The sequence below is a fragment of the Microtus pennsylvanicus genome, chromosome 3 (genome assembly GCF_037038515.1).
Source record: "Microtus pennsylvanicus isolate mMicPen1 chromosome 3, mMicPen1.hap1, whole genome shotgun sequence".
In the NCBI taxonomy this organism is placed as follows: Eukaryota; Metazoa; Chordata; class Mammalia; order Rodentia; family Cricetidae; genus Microtus; species Microtus pennsylvanicus.
The window spans coordinates 120172846-120191986 of NC_134581.1; the positions used below are offsets into that span (position 1 = coordinate 120172846).

Genomic DNA, 19141 nt, shown 5'->3' on the forward strand with positions numbered 1-19141 from the left:
AGTATATGAGATTGCCTGAAACTGGAGTTACAGATGGTCATGACATGACTTGTGTGCTGGAAATAGAATTACAGTCTTCACTGCTGAGCCATCTCTTAAGCCTCTTTTTATTTTTTAAAAAAGATTTTACTTTTAATTATGTGTATATGTGTGTATCAGTATATGGATATGTGCATTTAAAGCTTAAGTGCAGTGCCTCCGGAGACCAGAAGGAGCACCAGACCCCCCAGAAGCTAGAGTTAGTTGTGAGTCCCCTAACATGAATGGTGGTAACTCAACTTAGGGCTTCTAGAAAAGCTGCAAACCCTTTTTTTTTTGTTTGTTTGTTTGTTTTTTTTGTTTTTCGAGACAGGGTTTCTCTGTGGCTTTGGAGCCTGTCCTGGAACTAGCTCTGTAGACCAGGCTGGCCTCGAACTCACAAAGATCCACCTGCCTCTGCCACCCACCCAAGTGCTGGCATTAAAGGCGTACACCACCATCACCTGACTAAAAAATAAGGTTTTTTTAAATTAAAATAAGCAAAAATAAATACAAGCATTCTAGAAAATGGAAAAGGCAAATATTGGTGAAAGTCACTCAGAGGCACAGATTTTATACGGTCCTCCAGATTTCTGCACCTAACCCATGCTAAGACCAAATCTTCCTGTCTATAGTTCATGTGGACTTTGTTCAAAGTGCATGGATAAGCTCCCAAGCAAGGAAGAAAACTGAGAATGAACTATTTGAGAGTCAGGGAAATACAATGCCCACAGTATGTGCGGTCTCCAGAATGATAAAGGTCCATAAAGTTCTAGCACTTCTCCCATCAGAACTGGGGGTATGTGAGATGCTAACAAATGCTGGCCATGAAATGAGTCATTCTCACAGGGAAACTTTCAGGTGATACTCGGGTTGCTATCTAGCCCACTGACCCCACCCTACCCCTTGCAGTATTTAATAAACTTGTCCCCTTTTTGGAGAAGAGGTTATTTCTTCAAGACAGGGTTTCTCTGTGTAGTCCTGGCTGTCCTGGAACTCACTCTGTAGACCAGGCTGGCCTTGAATTCACAGAGATCCATCTCCTTCTGCCTTCCCAAGTGGTGGGATTAAAGGTGTGCGCCACCACTGCACGGCAAACTTGTCTTTCTTAAAACAATTTTTTTTCCCAAAAGACCAAAGACAATACCATTAGCCTTCAATATTTATTATAAACTAAACAGATATGACAAATTGCACTTTTTTCAGAACTGAATCCGTGGCTCCACACATTAACTGTGAAGGGTAGTCTCAATCCTTCCCGTAACAAAACGTAAGTGTGTGAACAGCCGGCACTGCACCAGGCACGGCAGTGCATGCCTCCTATCCCAGCGCTTGGGCAGCAAGGCTGACGGCTGCTGCGAGCTTGTCTCACACACAGTAAAAACTAACAAGAGCTGAATGAAGGCAATGGACGCCAATTATGAAGAGGAGGTAAATAAAGATAACTGTTAAGTTCCGATTCTGTCATGGATTTTTTTGTATGTTTCAGTGGTGGATTACTACACAAAGATATTTGATACTGAAAGCATAAATTTTAATGTGGAGCTTCATAGTTCCTGTTCTAACTGTAGAAGCTCATGGGGATATTCAGACTTTTAGTCTATTTAATTTGGGTGTGTGATGTTTTGTTCATTTCCTTTTCTTTCTTTCTTTCTTTCTGTCTGTCTGTCTGTCTGTCTGTCTGTCTGTCTGTCTGTTTTGAGACAGGATTTCTCTGTGTAGCCCTAGTTGTTCTGAAACTCACTCTGTAGACCAGGCTGGCCTCAAACTCACAAAGATCCACCTGCTTCTGCCTCCTGAATGCTGGGATTAAAGGTGTTCTCCACCATTGCCTGGCTCCGACTTTTTTAATAATAAAGTGTTTGTTTTTACATTTTTAAAAAAAGGACCCCCCCCAAAATAAATAAATAAATAAATAAACAATTGAAAAATTAAAAAAAAAAGGAACAACTTGTCCTAGAAACCAAAGCCCCTGTCTTCTAAACTCCCTTCCCAGTGGCCTTCCTGGCTGAAGGTGAAGCGGCAGGAGTCACTAAAGCCCTCTACAGGCACTACAGGACAAAAGCAGTCATCAACCACCTGGACAGATGCAAAGACTGCAAGATGCTGACAAGAGGTAACATCCGAACACAGGGTCCAGTTCTGTCTCTGACTTATTTAAACCTGAACAGAAATAAGAACTTAAGAAAAAAGGCAAAACAGTAATATCTATAATTACCTTTGAGTTTGGTCTAAAGATGATAGATGTATTCTCATCATATTCCAGGCTGTAAAAGGGGGTAAGAATAGACACAAAGGATCAAATAATAATTTTACAGATTACAAAGTTTCGGCTGTTAGATGACTCACTGGGTAAAAACACTTAGCACATGAGTCTGACGGGCTGCACTCAATCCCTGCATCCTACACAAGGGTGGAAGGGGAAGCCCCTCCACAAAGCTGTGCTCTGACCGACACACCCTCACCACAGCATAAAACTAACAAAGATGGCGCTGTGGTAAGTCCTGGGGTCTCAGCCCCAGACCAGCCAAGCTGTTGAGAGTGCTGAAGGGCGGCCTCAGGGCTGGGCCTGGGATTGAACCTTGGGTTCCCGACATAGACCTGGGCCTACAGCACATGTGCGCAGTGTCCTATGTTTTTATCTTCCATAATACTTAAGAACTGATTAAAAGTACACAAAACGGGGGCTGGAGAGATGGCTCAGAGGTTATGAGCATTGCCTCCTCTTCCAAAGGTCCTGAGTTCAATTCCCAGCAACCACATCGTGGCTCACAACCATCTATAATGGGGTCTGGTGCCCACTTCTGGCCTGCAGGCATACACACAGACAGAATATTGTATAAATAATAAATAAATAAATATTTAAAAAAAAAGTACACAAAACGTAGGTTACTAGAACAGCTAATAAATTCTTTTCCTCCCAAGAACAGGAGGAACTTCTGTTGCTCCTGCATGGCTGACATTAGAGTACACAATTTGCTGTAATCTACACACCGAGTGTTACAAAGGTATCAGGGATAACCCTACAGCCTTGGCTCCCAGAGCCCACTCTCGTCAGTCCGGCACACTGATTATTTTGGACATTCTCACTGTCTGAAATCTACCACGTGTCAGGCACTTTAACCTATTTAAGTGTTGATCTGTTGACAGAACTTGTTCATTTTTTCAGTAACTCAAAATCAGCAAGGAAAACAGTTTTCACCAGCACTGCCTAGGTTGGAATGAAGTGGTATTAAAAACAAAAATAAATAAATACTTCTAAAAGTTTTTCTACTTTTGAATATTTCAATGTAGTCAAATATCAAATACTTTCAAGCCACAAAAGACTTTGATGTAACTGGTTTGGGATAAGCACACACACTAAGATTTTAAAAGTACCTCCACATAAATTTAATGTACAGACAAACAGAGAACCACATTATACTCTATGGGCTGAGGATGTCATTCTGTGATAAGACTGTTTGCCTGGTGTGCACAAAGACCTAAATTTAATCCCAGCATTGCTCCCCAAAAAGCACACTAGGACCAAAATTTGAGGAAATACTCTACAGTTGGGGTTACACCTCAGCGTAGAGCATCTGCCTAGTTGTCTGAAGTCCTGGGCTTTAAAATTTTTAAATTGTCAATGCAATCACCCATGAAATCACGAGAATCAGGAAAGAATAAGTAAAGTTGCTAATTCCTACTAGAGGCATATTTTTTCATCTTTAAACTGCCTTTAATTTTTTTCATGTTGTAATGAGTTCTTACTAAACTCATCCAATGGTTACACTGGCAGCAAACATGCAGTTTTAGCATCTACCACATATTAGGTAATCTAAAAAGGGCGTATCTACTGCTAAGTCTAATCTGACAGTCTGACCATGAAGCAAGCTAAGCAGCAGAGTGGTGTAAAAGAAAGCCACCAAGTTCTAGTTCTTGCTGCTAACAGAAGTTTTAATAATCAAAAGGCTGCCTTTCCCAGACCAGGCTGGTAGTAAATCACAACAGTGACGTGTTTATAATGCACATACGCACAAGTAACAAGAAACAAAAGATGGCTATTATTTCACACACTTGAGCTTTTATGAAAATCTCTCAGTTCAGCATTTCTTTCATAATGCCCACAGAGAAAATTAAACCCTGCATTCTTGTGTCTACCACCAGACACTTCCTTCTATCTACGTAACACAACTCAGTGAGGTTTCTGATAAAGTTATTAGTACATACATACCTTCCCAACCTATTGAACACTTCTATCTACGCAACACGACTCAGTGAGGTTTCTGATAGTTATTAGTACATACATACCTTCCCAACCTATCGAACACTGGAGCACTGGGTTTGCTCACATTATTGAAGAATAAGTCTAGCTGAAATGTGTGTGGAGATGTCTCCCTGTAAATCAAACAAAGACAAACCATCAGCCTTTTTAACAATTCGCTCCTATAGTAACACAAAACCACAGTAAGTACAAAGTCCTGAGTAATTTTAAGACCTGGAAAAAATATTCCTCAGATTTAAATAAAAGAGCAAATGACTTACATATTTTAACAAAATTCTATCCAATACTCAAGTAAGTCATAAAAGTATTATTAAAAATGAACTTTTATCCCAGCACTAAGGAGGAAAAGACAGGTGGTTCGAGGCCAGCCTAGTCTATAGAGCTAGTTTCAGGACAGCCAAGACTACACAGATGAAACCTTGTCTAAAAATACCAAAACACCAAAACAGCCAAAAAAATTTTTTTAAAAAATGACTTTAATCATGAAAATTAGAAAGATAGGAAGATAAACGTAGTCCTTCTGCCTGCTGCTCGGTATCTACCTTAAGCATTTGTGTCAGGGATACAGCTGAGCTCCTGCCTAGGATGCAGAAGGTTCTGAGTCTTATCTCCAACACAACAAAACAATCAAAAGGTAATCTGACTATATTAGACTTTTACAATTTAATGACTTAAAAACATAACTTTATGTAACATGGCACATTTATAAAAGTAACAGCACCAGCAAAATGGCTCACATGACAAAGGGCCCTGCCACCAAGTCTAATAACCACAATCCAATCCCCAGGACCCACATATGCAGTGGAAAGAGAAAACTGTCTCCTGAATGTTTTCCTCCAACTTCATAAACACACTGTGGCATCCACACATCCACACATCCTCTCCATATAGGTAGACAGACAGACAGACAGACAGACAGACAGACAGACAGACAGACAGACGCTGTTATCCAAAGCCAGATTTGAGTGTGTGCCTGTAGAAAGGTGAGCTACAAATTCAAGGCTAGCCTGGGCTATACAACGAAAAACAGGCCAGTAAGTAAAGAACAAAATGGGCTGGAGAGACGGTTCAGTAGTTAAAAGCAAGTACTGCTTCTACAGAGGACCCAAATTTGGTTCCTAGAAACCACCACCTGGGCAGCTCACAGCTTCTGGTAACTCTAGTTCCAGGGGTTCCAACTTCCTCTTCTGGCTTCCATGGGCACCTACATGCACACAAGCATGAACAAACACACATACACAGAGAAACAGAGAGATACATATAGATACAATTAAAGCTAAAAATAAATCTTTTTAAAAATACATCAAGCTAGGTAGTGGTAGTGCATACCTTTAAGAAGAGCAGTTGGGAGGCAGAGACAGGTGGATCTCTGAGTTGGAGATCTACAAAGTTAGTTCTAGGACATCCAAAGCTACATGAAGAAATTCTGCTTTGAAAAGCCAAAACCAGCTGGGTGGTGGTGGCGCATGCCTTTAACCCCAGCACTCAGGAGGCAGAGGCAAGACAGATCTCTGTGAGTTCAAGGCCAGCCTGGTCTGCAAGAGCTAGTTCCAGGACAGGCACCAAAAAACTACTGAGAAACTTTGTCTCAAAAAACAAAAACAGACGAAAAAAAAGAAAAGCCAAAACAAAAACAAATAAATAAAATAAAATTTAGGATTCTCCTCTCAGGATAGAGATATTACAGGAATTTTATGTTTACCTGTAATTTCTGAGTTTTACGGGAAGAAAAAAAACATTATAAGTATGTTACATTCTTAGCATTACTTTTGAGCTTAATATTCCAGGTTTCAGGGCAGGTAAGACTGCTGCTGAGACTCACACAGTGGAAGGAGAGAACTAATTCCCAGAAGATGTCCTCTGATCTCCACCCATGACACATGAAGAACTACACAAACACACACATACACACAAAGTATGCAATAAAAATTTGTAAAGGAGGGCTGGAGATATGGCTCAGTGGTTACGAGCATTGCCTGCTCTTCCAAAGGTCCTGAGTTCAATTCCCAGCAACCACATCGTGGCTCACAACCATCTGTAATGAGGTCTGATGCCCTCTTCTGGCCTGCAGGCATATACACAGACAGAATATTGTATACATAATAAATAAATATTAAAAAAAATTGTAAAAGATTCCCTATAGATTTCTTTTTATATCTGTACTATTCCATTAATCCTTAATTTTATCGTTCTACATGTTAAGCATGTGTAAATGTTTCTGGTACTTTTGTATCTGGAGTTACTACAGCATAAGGAGCCATTCACTCACTCCCAGCTAAGAAAACAGGGAGAATAGAGAAAAATTATATTCTACACATCGTAGTAAGTGCCCGAGATCTACTTTTTCTGCTGTGATGGCCAGCCTCCAAGATGTCTCCAGTGGCCCATGTTTCCTGTTATTCTCAACCTATAGAGAGTCCCCTCCTACACTATACTAACACACACAGCTGAGACTCCAGGAAAACTAACGGTGTGTCACGTCAAGCAAATTGCATAGCACACTAACTGAAGCTTCTTCCAAGGGACACTCCCTTGCACAGCACTCATTCCAGAGGAAGCTCTGTCACGATATGAGCGGGGTGAATCTCCAAGGAGAGTATCTGCTACCAAGGAACTACGACTTCTCACCAGCAGCCATGTAAGTGAGCGTCCAAGCAAACTCTCCAGCCCCACCCCCAGAGAGCCATGCCAACTGCATCTAGAGTACAAAAATGAAGGAACTGAAGCAGCTTAGCCATTGGCAGACTCCTGGCCCTGAGAAACAACGAGAGAAGAACTTACTGTTCTGTGTTGCGATGCTGGGGACTGAGGCTCAAGCATGCTAAACAAGCGCTCTACCACTGAGCGATGTTCCTTTCCAATAGTTACTGCTTACAACTGCCAAACCTGCAGTCGCTTGTTACAGAAAGATAATAGCTTGTTCTTTTGTTTTTCAAGACAGGATCTCATGTAACTCTGGCTGTCCTGGAACTCACTCTGTAGACCAGGCTGGCCTCAAACTCAGAGATCGGCCTGCCTCTGTTTCCTGAGTGTCAGAATTAAAGGTGTGCACCATCACTGCAGCTATATCTACTTCTATAAATAACCAGCCATTTTTCACAATTAGGAAGAAATAAACTTTGAATCTGGGCCATAATATTCACCATGAAGTAGCTGATTGAACCATGGAGTTACAAATAGTATCAATAAAACGAAATAAATCAATATATAAACCCAGCGCCTGGGCTATGAGTTAAAAGTTCTTTTAAAATCACATTCATCATATGTATTTACGTTTCATGGCCAAACTTTGGCTTCTATCTCCAGCCTATAGTACTAAAATTGGAAAATAATGATTATTCACATTATACAAAAATCAAACCTCTTTTATGTCAATTATTAAAGTCATCTCATGTCAGGATTAAAGGTCTTATATTTTATTTCCTACCTAAACCAAGAAACAGAAAGTTAACAATAATCACTTGCTAATTCAACCAAGGGCTCATTTGAAGCTACAAGTGTAGAAAAAGCCGTATGTATAAGGTCTGGAGAGTGGGTCAATAGATAAAATGCCTGCTACAGAAACATGGGGACCTGTGTTCACTCTCCCAGCGCCCTCATAGAAGCCAGACGTGTCCATAACCATGCTGGGTGCAGGGCAGAGGTGGGAGAATCCCAGGAGCTTGCTCGTCGTCCACTCTAGCCCAGCAGTTCAGTGAGAGGAACTATCTTAAAAACTAAGGTGAGGGAGACACTGACCTCTGGCTTCTGCACAAATGCACAAAATCACATGGACAGTGTAAGCTAGGCACAGTAGTGTATGCCAATAGTCTCAGTTGCTCGGGAGACTGAAGTAGAAGCCTACATAAAGGGTTGAGCTGGACAACTTAGTGAGACTGTCTCAAAATAAATTAGGAAACAGGAAGTGAGGAAACAACACTGGAGAGGAGGTCAGTGGTCCTGAGTCAGCCCCCACTACCCCAAAACAAACAAAAATACATACTTTAAAATATTCAAACTAGAGGCTGGAGAGATGGTTCAGCAATTAAGAGCACTTGTTATTTTTGAAGAGGACCCAGTGGCTCATGATCATCCGTAAGTCCAATTCCAGGGGATCCGACAACTCTTTTGACTTCTGCAGGCACCAGGCATGCATGTAGTACACATACATACATGCAGACAAAATCCTTATATATGTATATACATACATATACGTAACAGATATAAAATGAATTCTCTTTTATCATAAAAGGAAAAGTCCGATCAAATCAGTTCACTAAGGCTGTGAATGGAGGCACCACCAAAGATATTTTTAAAAAAAACACATATGGCAAGATTATGGAGGTACATGCATTTGCTAACAGCACTCAGGAGAGAGAGACAGACAGACCAGCCTCGTCTACATAGTATGTTCAAGTCAGTAAGTCTTCTCAGACACTCACTCAACACCGACAGAGTTGACTTACCCATACGCTCTGTTGTCAGGCAAGCCACTATGGGCTCGTACTCCTGGGGGTATAACTCGGACTTCATTAATATAAACCACACATGGAAAACGAACCACATCTATATGGGAACTTTGCTATAAAAAAAGAGGATGAAAACATCTGTAAGTAAAACAATTATTTTTTAGTTCAAAATACACTTTTTTTTCAGCTTAAAATAACACAAACAATCTTAAAATCCAGGGATGAATATGTAACTCAGTTAAACAACATGCCTCACATGTTCAAGACCCTGGGTTGAATCCCCATTACTAAAAATTAACAAATCCGTATCAGTAAATCTATCATTTACACTAATTAAATGCTGTATGAATCACTTTCTAAAAAACAGTTGATGATGGGACCACAGAGAAAACTCAGCAGTTGAGAAGGGTTGCTGTTTCTCCAAAAGGACCAGGGTTCAGTTCCCAGCATCTACCTCCAATAAGTCACAATTCCAGTGTCCTCTCTGACCCACATAATACTACACACAGAGAGATACACACATATACATGTAAATGATAAATATTTTTAAATAGCTGGTGATTTATTGTGATGATAATGTACCTAATTATCTTTCAATTAGTATAGATAAATTTTCTGCAGCACATTTACTTCCCCACTGATGTTTTGCTTAGATCAAGGGTTCTCAAACATTTTATATCATGACTCCAGATACTCAAGATATTTTTAAGGCTCTATGGACAAAACAGACATCCATTGATGACGGAAATGGAAATGAAGCAGGCAAGTCTGGGTCATGTGATGGAGGAAGGTCATTGGTTAAATAAAAAAGAAACTGCTTGGCCCTCATTGGTTAGAAGATAGGTGGGAGGAGTAAACAGAACAGAACGCTGGGAGGAAGAGGAAGTGAGCTCAGACTCCACAGCTCTCCTCTCGGGAGCAGACGCCTCAGAGAGAGACGCCATGCTCCCGGCTCCTGGGCAGACACACGCAATGAAGCTCCGACCCAGGATGGACATAGGCTAGAATCTTCCCGGTAAGCGCACCTAGGGGCGCTACACAGATGATTAGAAATGGGCTAGTCCAGGTGCGAGAGTTAGCCTAGAAGAGGCTAGATAGAAATGGGCCAAGCAGTGATTAAAAGAATACAGTGTCCGTGTAATTATTTCGGGGCATAAGCTAGCCGAGCAGGCGGCCGGGGTGCTGGGAACACAGCCCCGCCGCTCAATTACTACAGGCATGTTATTCCTAGGATTTTCAATTCTTTCCAAGATTATTTAAGAAGAAAATCCTATCCCATGTAAGGCCAAACAAAACAAAATAAAACAAACACTTTTTTATAGTTAGTTTTGCACACTTGAGCTACAGCAGAGCCCCCAAAGAACAACTTTAAATCAGAATAACCTTGAACTTTTGACCTTCCTGCCTCTGCTTCCTGAGTGCTGCAATTACAGGCATGAGACACCAAGTCTAGTTTTATGTGGGCTTCATGCACGCTAGGCAAGCACTGTACCAAAACCCACACCTCCAGCCCTAAAATGTACTACTTATAAACAGGAAATCTATAGCCAGGCAGTGGTGGCACACGCCTTTAATCCCAGCACTCGGAAGGCAGAGGCAGGTGGATCTTTGTGAATTTGAAGCCAACCTGGTCTACAAGAGCTAGTTCCAGGACAGACTCCAAAGCTACAGAGAAACCCTGTCTCGAAAACATCAAAAAAACAAACAAACAAACAAAGCGGAAATCTTCTCTATTAGCTTTTACAAGTCCACCCCAAGACAGGTTTCTCTGTATCCTGGCTGTTCTGGGAACTCACTCTGTACACTGGCTGACCTCCAACTCAGAAATCCACCTTCCTCTGCCTCCCGAGTGCTGGGATTAGAACAACCACCACCTGGCTTATTGTTATCAATTCTATTAAAATATATTACATATTTTTGTAAACTCAAGGCTAGCCTAGACTGCCTAATGGGCTCAAGGTCAATCAGGGCTATGCACTGAGATCCGTCTGGGAAGAAAGGGTTTGGGGAGACCAGTGAATGAGGGAGAAGAGCTTTCTGGTCAAAGGGAAAGGGACTGCATCAGAGGAAAGCAAACAACTTCAAGTTTCAAAAAACTAGGAGCACAGTTCACTAGGCCTAGAGGGCAGAAGAGGGAAGAAGAGGGCCGGGGCTGAGCAGAGCACAAGCAACAGGTTACAGAAACAGATCTCCACCTAGGATCCTTCTACTAAGGTCCAGGGATGTCTCCTTTTGAATGTCTTCAGATACTTCAGACCTGGCCAGTTCAAACTGACTCTGTCCTTCACCCTGCCAATCACTGCCACAAAATGCCCACTACATTGTCATATTTGGCTCCCATCTTTTCATTTCCAAACCGTTGGACTGAATGTCTGAACAGTAAAGTCTCGGCAGCCCCGTCATTCCTGCTGCTCCCCAGATCTGCACACTGGACCACTCTAACCTCACACATGAGTAGGACCCAAACTGTCTTTGTGATTCTTACTCCGCTTCGCCCCACTTTACAACTGAAAAAGTGATGTGGTCTTTTTAGAATATAGACATCTAGGAAGTCCTTCCTGCTTTCTTCCTTCAGCAAAGCCAAATTCCCAGGTCTAAGAAACCTGACCTCTTTATACTCCAAACCAAAATACTGTATGTGTGAATTTCCCTGACATGCCATGCTCTTTTTCACCTGCACAACCTCAGTTCTGCTGCTCTCTCTGATCAGACTCCCTCACCCCAACTCTCTGTAGATGTCAACTCTCTCTCAAACCTAAAACAAGGCAGGTTAGGTCCTCTCCATGGTGTGCCCAAAGTTCCTTCTCGAACTCATTTATCACTCTTTTTTACCTAGCCCATTAGAGCATATGTTTCGAGATTTACTGTAAATTCAGTATCTGGCATATTCATTTAACAAAAGACCTGTTAGTAGGTGTTTAAAGTAACTTGTTTTAAAGAGTTAAAGATAAAACCCTGGGCTGGGAAGACAATGCATTCGAATGCTTGTCTAACATGCATGGAAGTCCTAAGTCTGGTCCCCAGGACCATGTAAACTGGCAAGAAGGATCAAGAGTTTAAAACTCATCTGCTAGCCTGCTAGCTACATAAGATTCTGTCTCAAGAACTAAAATAAACTCACGACAGGTTGAGACTGAGAACTCTGGGAAGGGTTAAGATCATAAAGTAGTGTAAATATGAACACAATAGTCAGATTTCTTTTCTTTTTTTTTCTTTTTCTTTTTCTTTTTTTTTTTTTGATTTTCGAGACAGGGTTTCTCCGTAGCTTTTTGGTTCCTGTCCTGGAACTAGCTCTTGCAGACCAGGCTGGTCTCAAACTCACAGAGATCCGCCTGCCTCTGCCTCCCGAGTGCTGGGATTAAAGGCGTGTGCCACCACCGCCCGACTAATGGTCAGATTTCATGACCTTATTTTTCCACATTCATCCATAGGAGTCACTCAGAATACACTGTGCTATCTTCCTGCCTGTCTTAGTCAGTCTATCTCTAACTGCCTTCTCTCTCTACCCTCTCCCTGACCTTGTTCATCTACTGTCACTTACGCTGTCCCTTGTGCATACATGATGCATATTGTTTCAAAACTAAATTCTAAAGCAGTGGTTCTCAACCCCCTTCACAGAGGTCGCCTAAGACCATAAGAAAACACGGTTATTTACATGGTGATCCATCACAGTAGCAAAACTTCAGTTATAAAGTAGCTACGAAAATAATTTTATGGTTGGGTTCACCACAACATGAGGAACTGCATTAAAGGATCTCAGCATTAGGGAGGCTGAGACCCACTGTGTTAAAGGTCTCAGTGTTAGGGAGGCTGAGACCCACTGTGTTAAAGGTCTCAGTGTTAGGGAGGCTGGGGACCACTGTGTTAAAGGTCTCAGTGTTAGGGAGGCTGGGGACCACTGTGTTAAAGGGTCTCAGTGTTAGGGAGGCTGAGGACCACTGTGTTAAAGGTCTCAGTGTTAGGGAGGCTGGGGACCACTGTGTTAAAGGGTCTCAGTGTTAGGGAGGCTGAGGACCACTGTGTTAAAGGTCTCAGTGTTGGCCGGGCGGTGGTGGCGCACGCCTTTAATCCCAGCACTCGGGAAGCAGAGGCAGGTGAATCTCTGTGAGTTCGAGGCCAGCCTGGCCTACAAGAACTAGTTCCGGGATAGGCACCAAAGCTACAGAGAAACCCTGTCTCGAAGAAAAAAAAAAGGTCTCAGTGTTAGGGAGGCTGAGAACCACTGTGTTAAAGGTCTCACGTTAGGGAGGCTGGGGACCACTGTGTTAAAGGTCTCAGTGTTAGGGAGGCTGAGAACCACTGTGTTAAAGGGTCTCACATTAGGGAGGCTGGGGACCACTGTGTTAAAGGGTCTCACATTAGGAAGGCTGAGGACCACTGTGTTAAAGGGTCTCACGTTAGGGAGGCTGAGGACCACTGTGTTAAAGGTCTCACGTTAGGGAGGCTGGGGACCACTGTGTTAAAGGTCTCACGTTAGGGAAGCTGAGACCCACTGCTCTAAAGCAAAAGCCCTTCTAGATCACCCACTCCCTTCACAGTGTATCTGAACCCAGCAAATCCACTCAGACAATATTAAAGGAATAAAAAGTGCATTATCTAACCTCTTTGGGGTTTCTATAAAAAGTCAGAAGCATAAATCACACATGTTTAGTACACGGATAATAAATACTATCACCACTTAAAGCCACAGATGTCCAGCTGACAGTGATGAGACACTTTTTACTGGACACCCTTTGTACCTCTTAAATGTGTAACTCACACAAGTCAAAGCACAAAAGGAAGTTTTCTTTACACGACACTCACCTTCACGCACGTTTACTGTAATATGCTGTTAAGTGGAAAGAGAAACCACAAACCAGTACTAGGACGCTAATATAGAAGGGTATACACATTCAGGCTAAGCATATATACTGGGAGATCTGGAAAATAGTAACATAAAGAAATCTGCTATTCAGCTACAAACTATAAAGTACATTCTAATATAATGTTTGGGGGCACAGATGAAAGAAATTAATACATCAAAATATATTAGCTAATTTACCAAATATCTATGTAAATCTTACTTTTCTGAAATACATATGTGCATACTAGAGTTTTATCTTGCTTTTGTTTGTATTTGTCTGTCTGTCTGCATCTGTGTGTCATACAGCTTAGGCTGGTCTCAACCTTTCTATGTAGCCAAATATAATTTCCTGATCCTAATGCCTCCACCTCGTGAGTGCTGGGCTCACAGGCACAGGCCACCATGCCCAGGGGACTTTGTAGTTTGATTTGCAATACTGTTTTGTTCTTTTATTGGAATATCCAATGGCAGTTAGTCTGAAACAGAAAACTGGACTTATAACTACCTAAGCGAGGAAGCGACTGTTGGCAAGAATGGAGGCCAGAGGAAGACACTGGGCACCTCGGAGCTAGAGTCACAGGCTGATGTGGGTGAGAACCACACATCTTAGGTCCCTCAGCAAACAAGTATTCTTAATCACAGCCATCTGCAGGCCCAAAGGATTTTTTTTCTTGAGACAGGGTTTCTCTGGGTAGCCCTAACTGTCCTAAAACTCGTTTTATGTAGGCCAGGCTGGCCTTGAACTCACAGAGATCCATCTGCCTCTGCCTCCCCGATTTGCTGGCATTAAAGGCGTGCACCACCACCACCACCCGGCTCACTTTTATGATTTAAAATCCTGTGCACTAGCCGGGCGGTGGTGGCACACGCCTTTAATCCCAGCACTCGGGAGGCAGAGGCAGGCAGATCTCTGTGAGTTCAAGGCCAGCCTGGTCTACAAGAGCTAGTTCCAGGACAGGAACCAAAAAAAAAAAACTACGGAGAAACCCTGTCTCGAAAAATCCAAATAAATAAATAAAATAAAAATATAAAATCACATGCACTGGTGTGTGCTGAGGGGAGTTATGGGCAGGTGACTATAAGCACCCAGAACTGAACCCAGATCTGTGGAAGAACAGTATATACTTTTTTAAGGTTTATTTTAGTTTTAACCATGTGTATTTGTATACAAGGAGAATATGTTGTATCCCATGGAGCTGGAGTCACATCTCTTTTCCTCCTGACATGAAAACTAGGAACCAAACTTAGGTCCCTACATAAACAATATGTGTGCTTAACCACTCAGCCTTCTCTCCAGCCCCATTTTTGTTTTTATTTATTTGTTTGTTCATTTATTTATTTGGTTTTTCGAGACAGGGTTTCTTTTTGTAGCTTTGGAGCCTGTCCTGGAACTCTCTCTGTAGACAAGGCTGGCCTCGAATCCACAGAGATCCGCCTGCCTCTGCCACCCAATGCTGGGATTAAAGGCGTGCGCCACCACTGCCCAGCTCAACCCTATTTATAAAGGAGGAGTAATACAAACCAGGATTTTGTTTTTTTTCTTTAAATATTTATTTTATGTATAGGAGTGTTTGCCTGCACATGTGTATGTGCATCACATGTGAAGCATCACACACGTGCTGGTTCCCAAAGAGTCATCCCCTGAACTACAGTTATACAGCTCGGAGAACCTGGACCCTCTTGCAAGAGCAGCAAATGCTCTTAACTACTGAGCCATCTCTCCAGCCTGTTCAAACCGCCATTTGTAACTCATTTAGAACTCTTCGCAACCTTCTTCTGTGGAAGTTTACTCTTTACTCAGAGGTTAACTTCCCCGTTAGATTACGAATTTCTTTAAAAGCAAAGCAACGACTCTTTTTTTTTTTACTTTCATTTTTACTTGCACTGCCCCTCCTGCATAATGTGGCCTACACGTATTTCTTTCTACTCAGTCCCACTGCAAAACGGAACAGCACCGCTTTAGAGTCAGGAGAAATGGATGTTTGTGTATTTGTTACTCTTAATAGTTATTAAGGGGAAAGCCCTAAATGGTTTCTGTTTAGTTGATTTTATTGACTTATTCCGTGGGGGGGGGGTCTGTGGGCCACAGTGCTTGTGTGGAGTCCGAGGACACCTGTCTGCAGTCAGTTCTCTCCTTTGAGAAAGTGGGGGAGTCCAAGAACACCTGTCTGCAGTCAGTTCTCTCCTTTGAGAAAGTGTGGAGTCCGAGGACACCTGTCTGCAGTCAGTTCTCTCCTTTGAGAAAGTGGGGGAGTCCGAGGACACCTGTCTGCAGTCAGTTCTCTCCTTTGAGAAAGTGGGGGAGTCCGAGGACACCTGTCTGCAGTCAGTTCTCTCCTTTGAGAAAGTGGGGAGCCCGAGGACACCTGTCTGCAGTCAGTTCTCTCCTTTGAGAAAGTGGGTTCCAGAACAGGGAACCATCAACATACCTTGTTTTTGTTTGTCTCCCATGTGGTCCAGGTGGCCTTGAGCCTGCAGTTTGCTGCATATTAGGAAAGCAGACACGCACAGCCAGCACACAGAATGTCATTTCACCTTAATGCAGCCTTGTCAGTTTAAGGAAACCACCTAACCTTCTACCATAGTTTTCACAACTATAATATGAAAACAACTTTCAAAACTAACAGAAGAGCAGAAAAAAAATTAAATAATCAAAGCACTGTTCCTGGCGCAAAGCCATCAATAAACACCCCACATGTCAACTGCACGTACTGACCATCTCCCACTACATCTCACTTAGGCTTCCTGAGTTTGCTACCCGTTCTCTCTGAACTGTTCTGAATACGACTGACCAACTCGTCTACCCAATGGAGTTTACTAATCATATAATTTCCCTGATCAAGAGCTATAGGCTTCCAACGAAGAGTCTATACTACTCTAGAATATTTAAAGAGAGCCATGATATGGTGGCAGTCCACACAGCTACTCTGTGTAACCTACCAGAAGACTGACTGCAATAGTCCCCTTGTCTCACAACTAAGTAACAGTTCCCATTTTACCAAGACCAACATATGTGCCAAATGCCTTGATAGTCACAAAAAAGTAACCTCTCTCTAAAATCTTGTACCCTTTATGTTCAAAGAGAGAGCTAAATAAATATCAGCTGGAGCAGTCTACATCAGATTCTGATTAAGAACTGTGTTTGCGCTTGCTGGTTTTTGGTGGTGGCACACATCTTTAGTCCCTGCGCTTGAGAGGCAGAGGCAGTTGGATCTCTGTGAGTTCAAGGCCAGCCTGGTCAACAGAGTGAGTTCTAGAACAGTCAGGGTAACACAAAGGAACTCTGTCTCAAAAAAAAAATTGCTTCATTTCAAGGCCTCTGTTTCGTAGACTTTGAATTGTAATTTGAATTATCACTCTTTTAAGGACTACACTCCAATGATTAGGCATTTGGAGACAAGAGGGCAAACTTAAGGAATTCCGATGCCTCTTTACACACCAAATTCTAGCTCTAACCCAAACACGTCGGTACTTATCTCCCACGCACCCTTACTCCTTCAAGAGAAGTTCAACTGTGATTTCTTCTAAAGCTCCTTCAATCCCTCCCAGAAAGTCTCCTAGGATGCTTAATGTCTAAGACTGAGGAGAGAAACCAGAGATGAAGGAACGGCAATCCTCCTAAATTAGATGCGTACTCCACATGTATACTTATTTCTTCAAAAACCATTCTTTCTAAAGACAAGTTTCTCTGTGCAGCCCTGGCTGTCCTGGAACTGGCAGAGACCACAGCGGCCTCGAACTCACAGATTTTCATCTGCCTGTTTCCTAAGTACTGGGGTTAAAAACATTCACAGCAGAGCCTGGCATAGTGGTGTACACCTTTAGCCTGAGCACTCAGGAGGCAGAGGCAGAGGCAGGTGGGTCTCTGTGAGTTCAAGACCAGTCTGGTCTACAGAGTGAGTTCCAGGACAGCCAGGGCCACATAGCGAAACCCTGTCTAAAAAAAAGAAAAAGAAAAGAAAGAGAGGTAGAGAAAAAAGAAAACAGAAAATAGATCAACACCATGCCTACTTTTTCCTTCGAATTCTGTGGCTCTCCTCTTCTATAAAGACATCTGCTCTGGTAACGACAGCTTGCCATTTAGAGCTTTCTCAAGTCTAGCTGAACTATAGCCTAACAGTCACTACAAGCACTGTGTGACCCACTTGAAATGTGGGGACACAAATAGGTCCGTTGTCAGTAAAATACGATAACTCAAAGCACCAACTCTTGACTTTCACAGGTCTACAAACCATTCATTAAAGAAAACTGACCTCCAACCCAGTTCATTATTTCATAGGAGAATATTTTAAACATTTTGATTCAGATATTTATTAAATCTGTCTTTCCCTAGACACTGTCCTAAACACTGTATACAACTGAGGAAGAACATGAGACACTCTACCCTAGTTTCATGGTACGTCCATCACATAACAGCACACTCTTCATAAAGACAAAACAATCCCCATAGAATGCTTCTCTAAACGACCGAGTCTGCAGGGAGACAAGAGATATGAGATATGCTCATCCGCTCTTCCTCCCACCCGACATTCTCTGTGGACTTCGTTAAAGTTCATTTTTATTGCCTTTTGGGAACTTTCGTTAATAAGCCATATTCAGTATATTCACTTTCAGTGTCTGATGGCCATTCGGAGACGCTCAAGAAAGTCTGCACACGAGACTACTCAACACCCCCTCGCGCCCCCTGAAAACAGCAGACTTGCTTTCTGATGACAGCCTTTATTATGATCCTTCAATTCTGCAGGCTTCGGAAGGATTTCCCGTGCAAAGGAGACTCTCGCAGGCATGTCACATCCTAAGAGGCAAATTCCTGCCTACAGCATTCAAGTGTCACGATCGACTGAGCGGCAAGACTGCCGTTAGGAGAGCGAAGAGAAGGACCTGGAATCGCGGCCACTCGGGTACCCTGAGGGCATCAGAACCCGGCAGGGCTGTCAAACGCCAGAAGCCCCAGCTCGTGCCTGCATCCTCCTGAGCCCCGGGAGCCTCCTCGGGACTCAACGCCGACAGGACAAACTACGCACCGCCAGCAGCAGGGTGGACTCGAGCGAAGACGCGGGGCCCTCGAGCAAAGCAGGGCAAGGCCGGGCCGCCGCCCAGGGCCACGGGGCTCGCACCGGGCTGGGGGAGGGGGTGTGGACCGGAGGACTTCCCAGCGCCACGGCGGGAGGACGCAGTCCGGACGACCCCCGCCTCCACAGCAGGGGTACCCGAGCTGACGGACCGTGTCCAGGTCGGGTCGCGAAGCCTTACCTCAGCGCTCGGATGTTTAAAAGTATCTAAAAATAGCAGCTCCATGGACGAGTCCACCGCCATGTTTGCCGCGGGCGGGGGACGGGGAGATGACTTCCGGGGCAGCTCTCCAACCTCCCGGGCTGAGGCTCGGGGGAGGGAAAAACGGCGGCACTTCCGGCAAGCTGGCCGCCGTCGCCTCCAGCCTCGGCCTATCGCGTCGCTTCTCCAGCCTCCAGTCGCAGGCCCCGCCTTCCCCAGCGCGGCGGACTGGGCCGAGGAAAGAGGGGCGGGGACTACGGCGTCCGCAGCGGTCCAAACCCCGTCGTTCTCCTG

General features: G+C 43.4%; 1 protein-coding gene across 2 annotated transcripts in view; it reads right to left on the bottom strand.

The window, feature by feature from the left end:
* The window catches only part of Virma (vir like m6A methyltransferase associated), a 62230-nt gene extending 43297 nt beyond the window's left edge, over nucleotides 1-18933 (bottom strand). For both annotated transcript variants that reach the window (XM_075966967.1, XM_075966966.1), the window contains exons 1-4: nucleotides 18827-18933; nucleotides 8728-8843; nucleotides 4309-4395; nucleotides 2237-2285 (exon numbers count right to left, since the gene is read on the bottom strand). In XM_075966967.1, coding sequence (XP_075823082.1) covers nucleotides 2237-2285; nucleotides 4309-4395; nucleotides 8728-8843; nucleotides 18827-18889 — 315 coding nt within the window. In that variant the 5' untranslated portion in view covers nucleotides 18890-18933. The remainder of the gene's footprint in view (nucleotides 1-2236; nucleotides 2286-4308; nucleotides 4396-8727; nucleotides 8844-18826) is intronic.
* Between the last annotated feature and the right edge of the window lie 208 nt (nucleotides 18934-19141).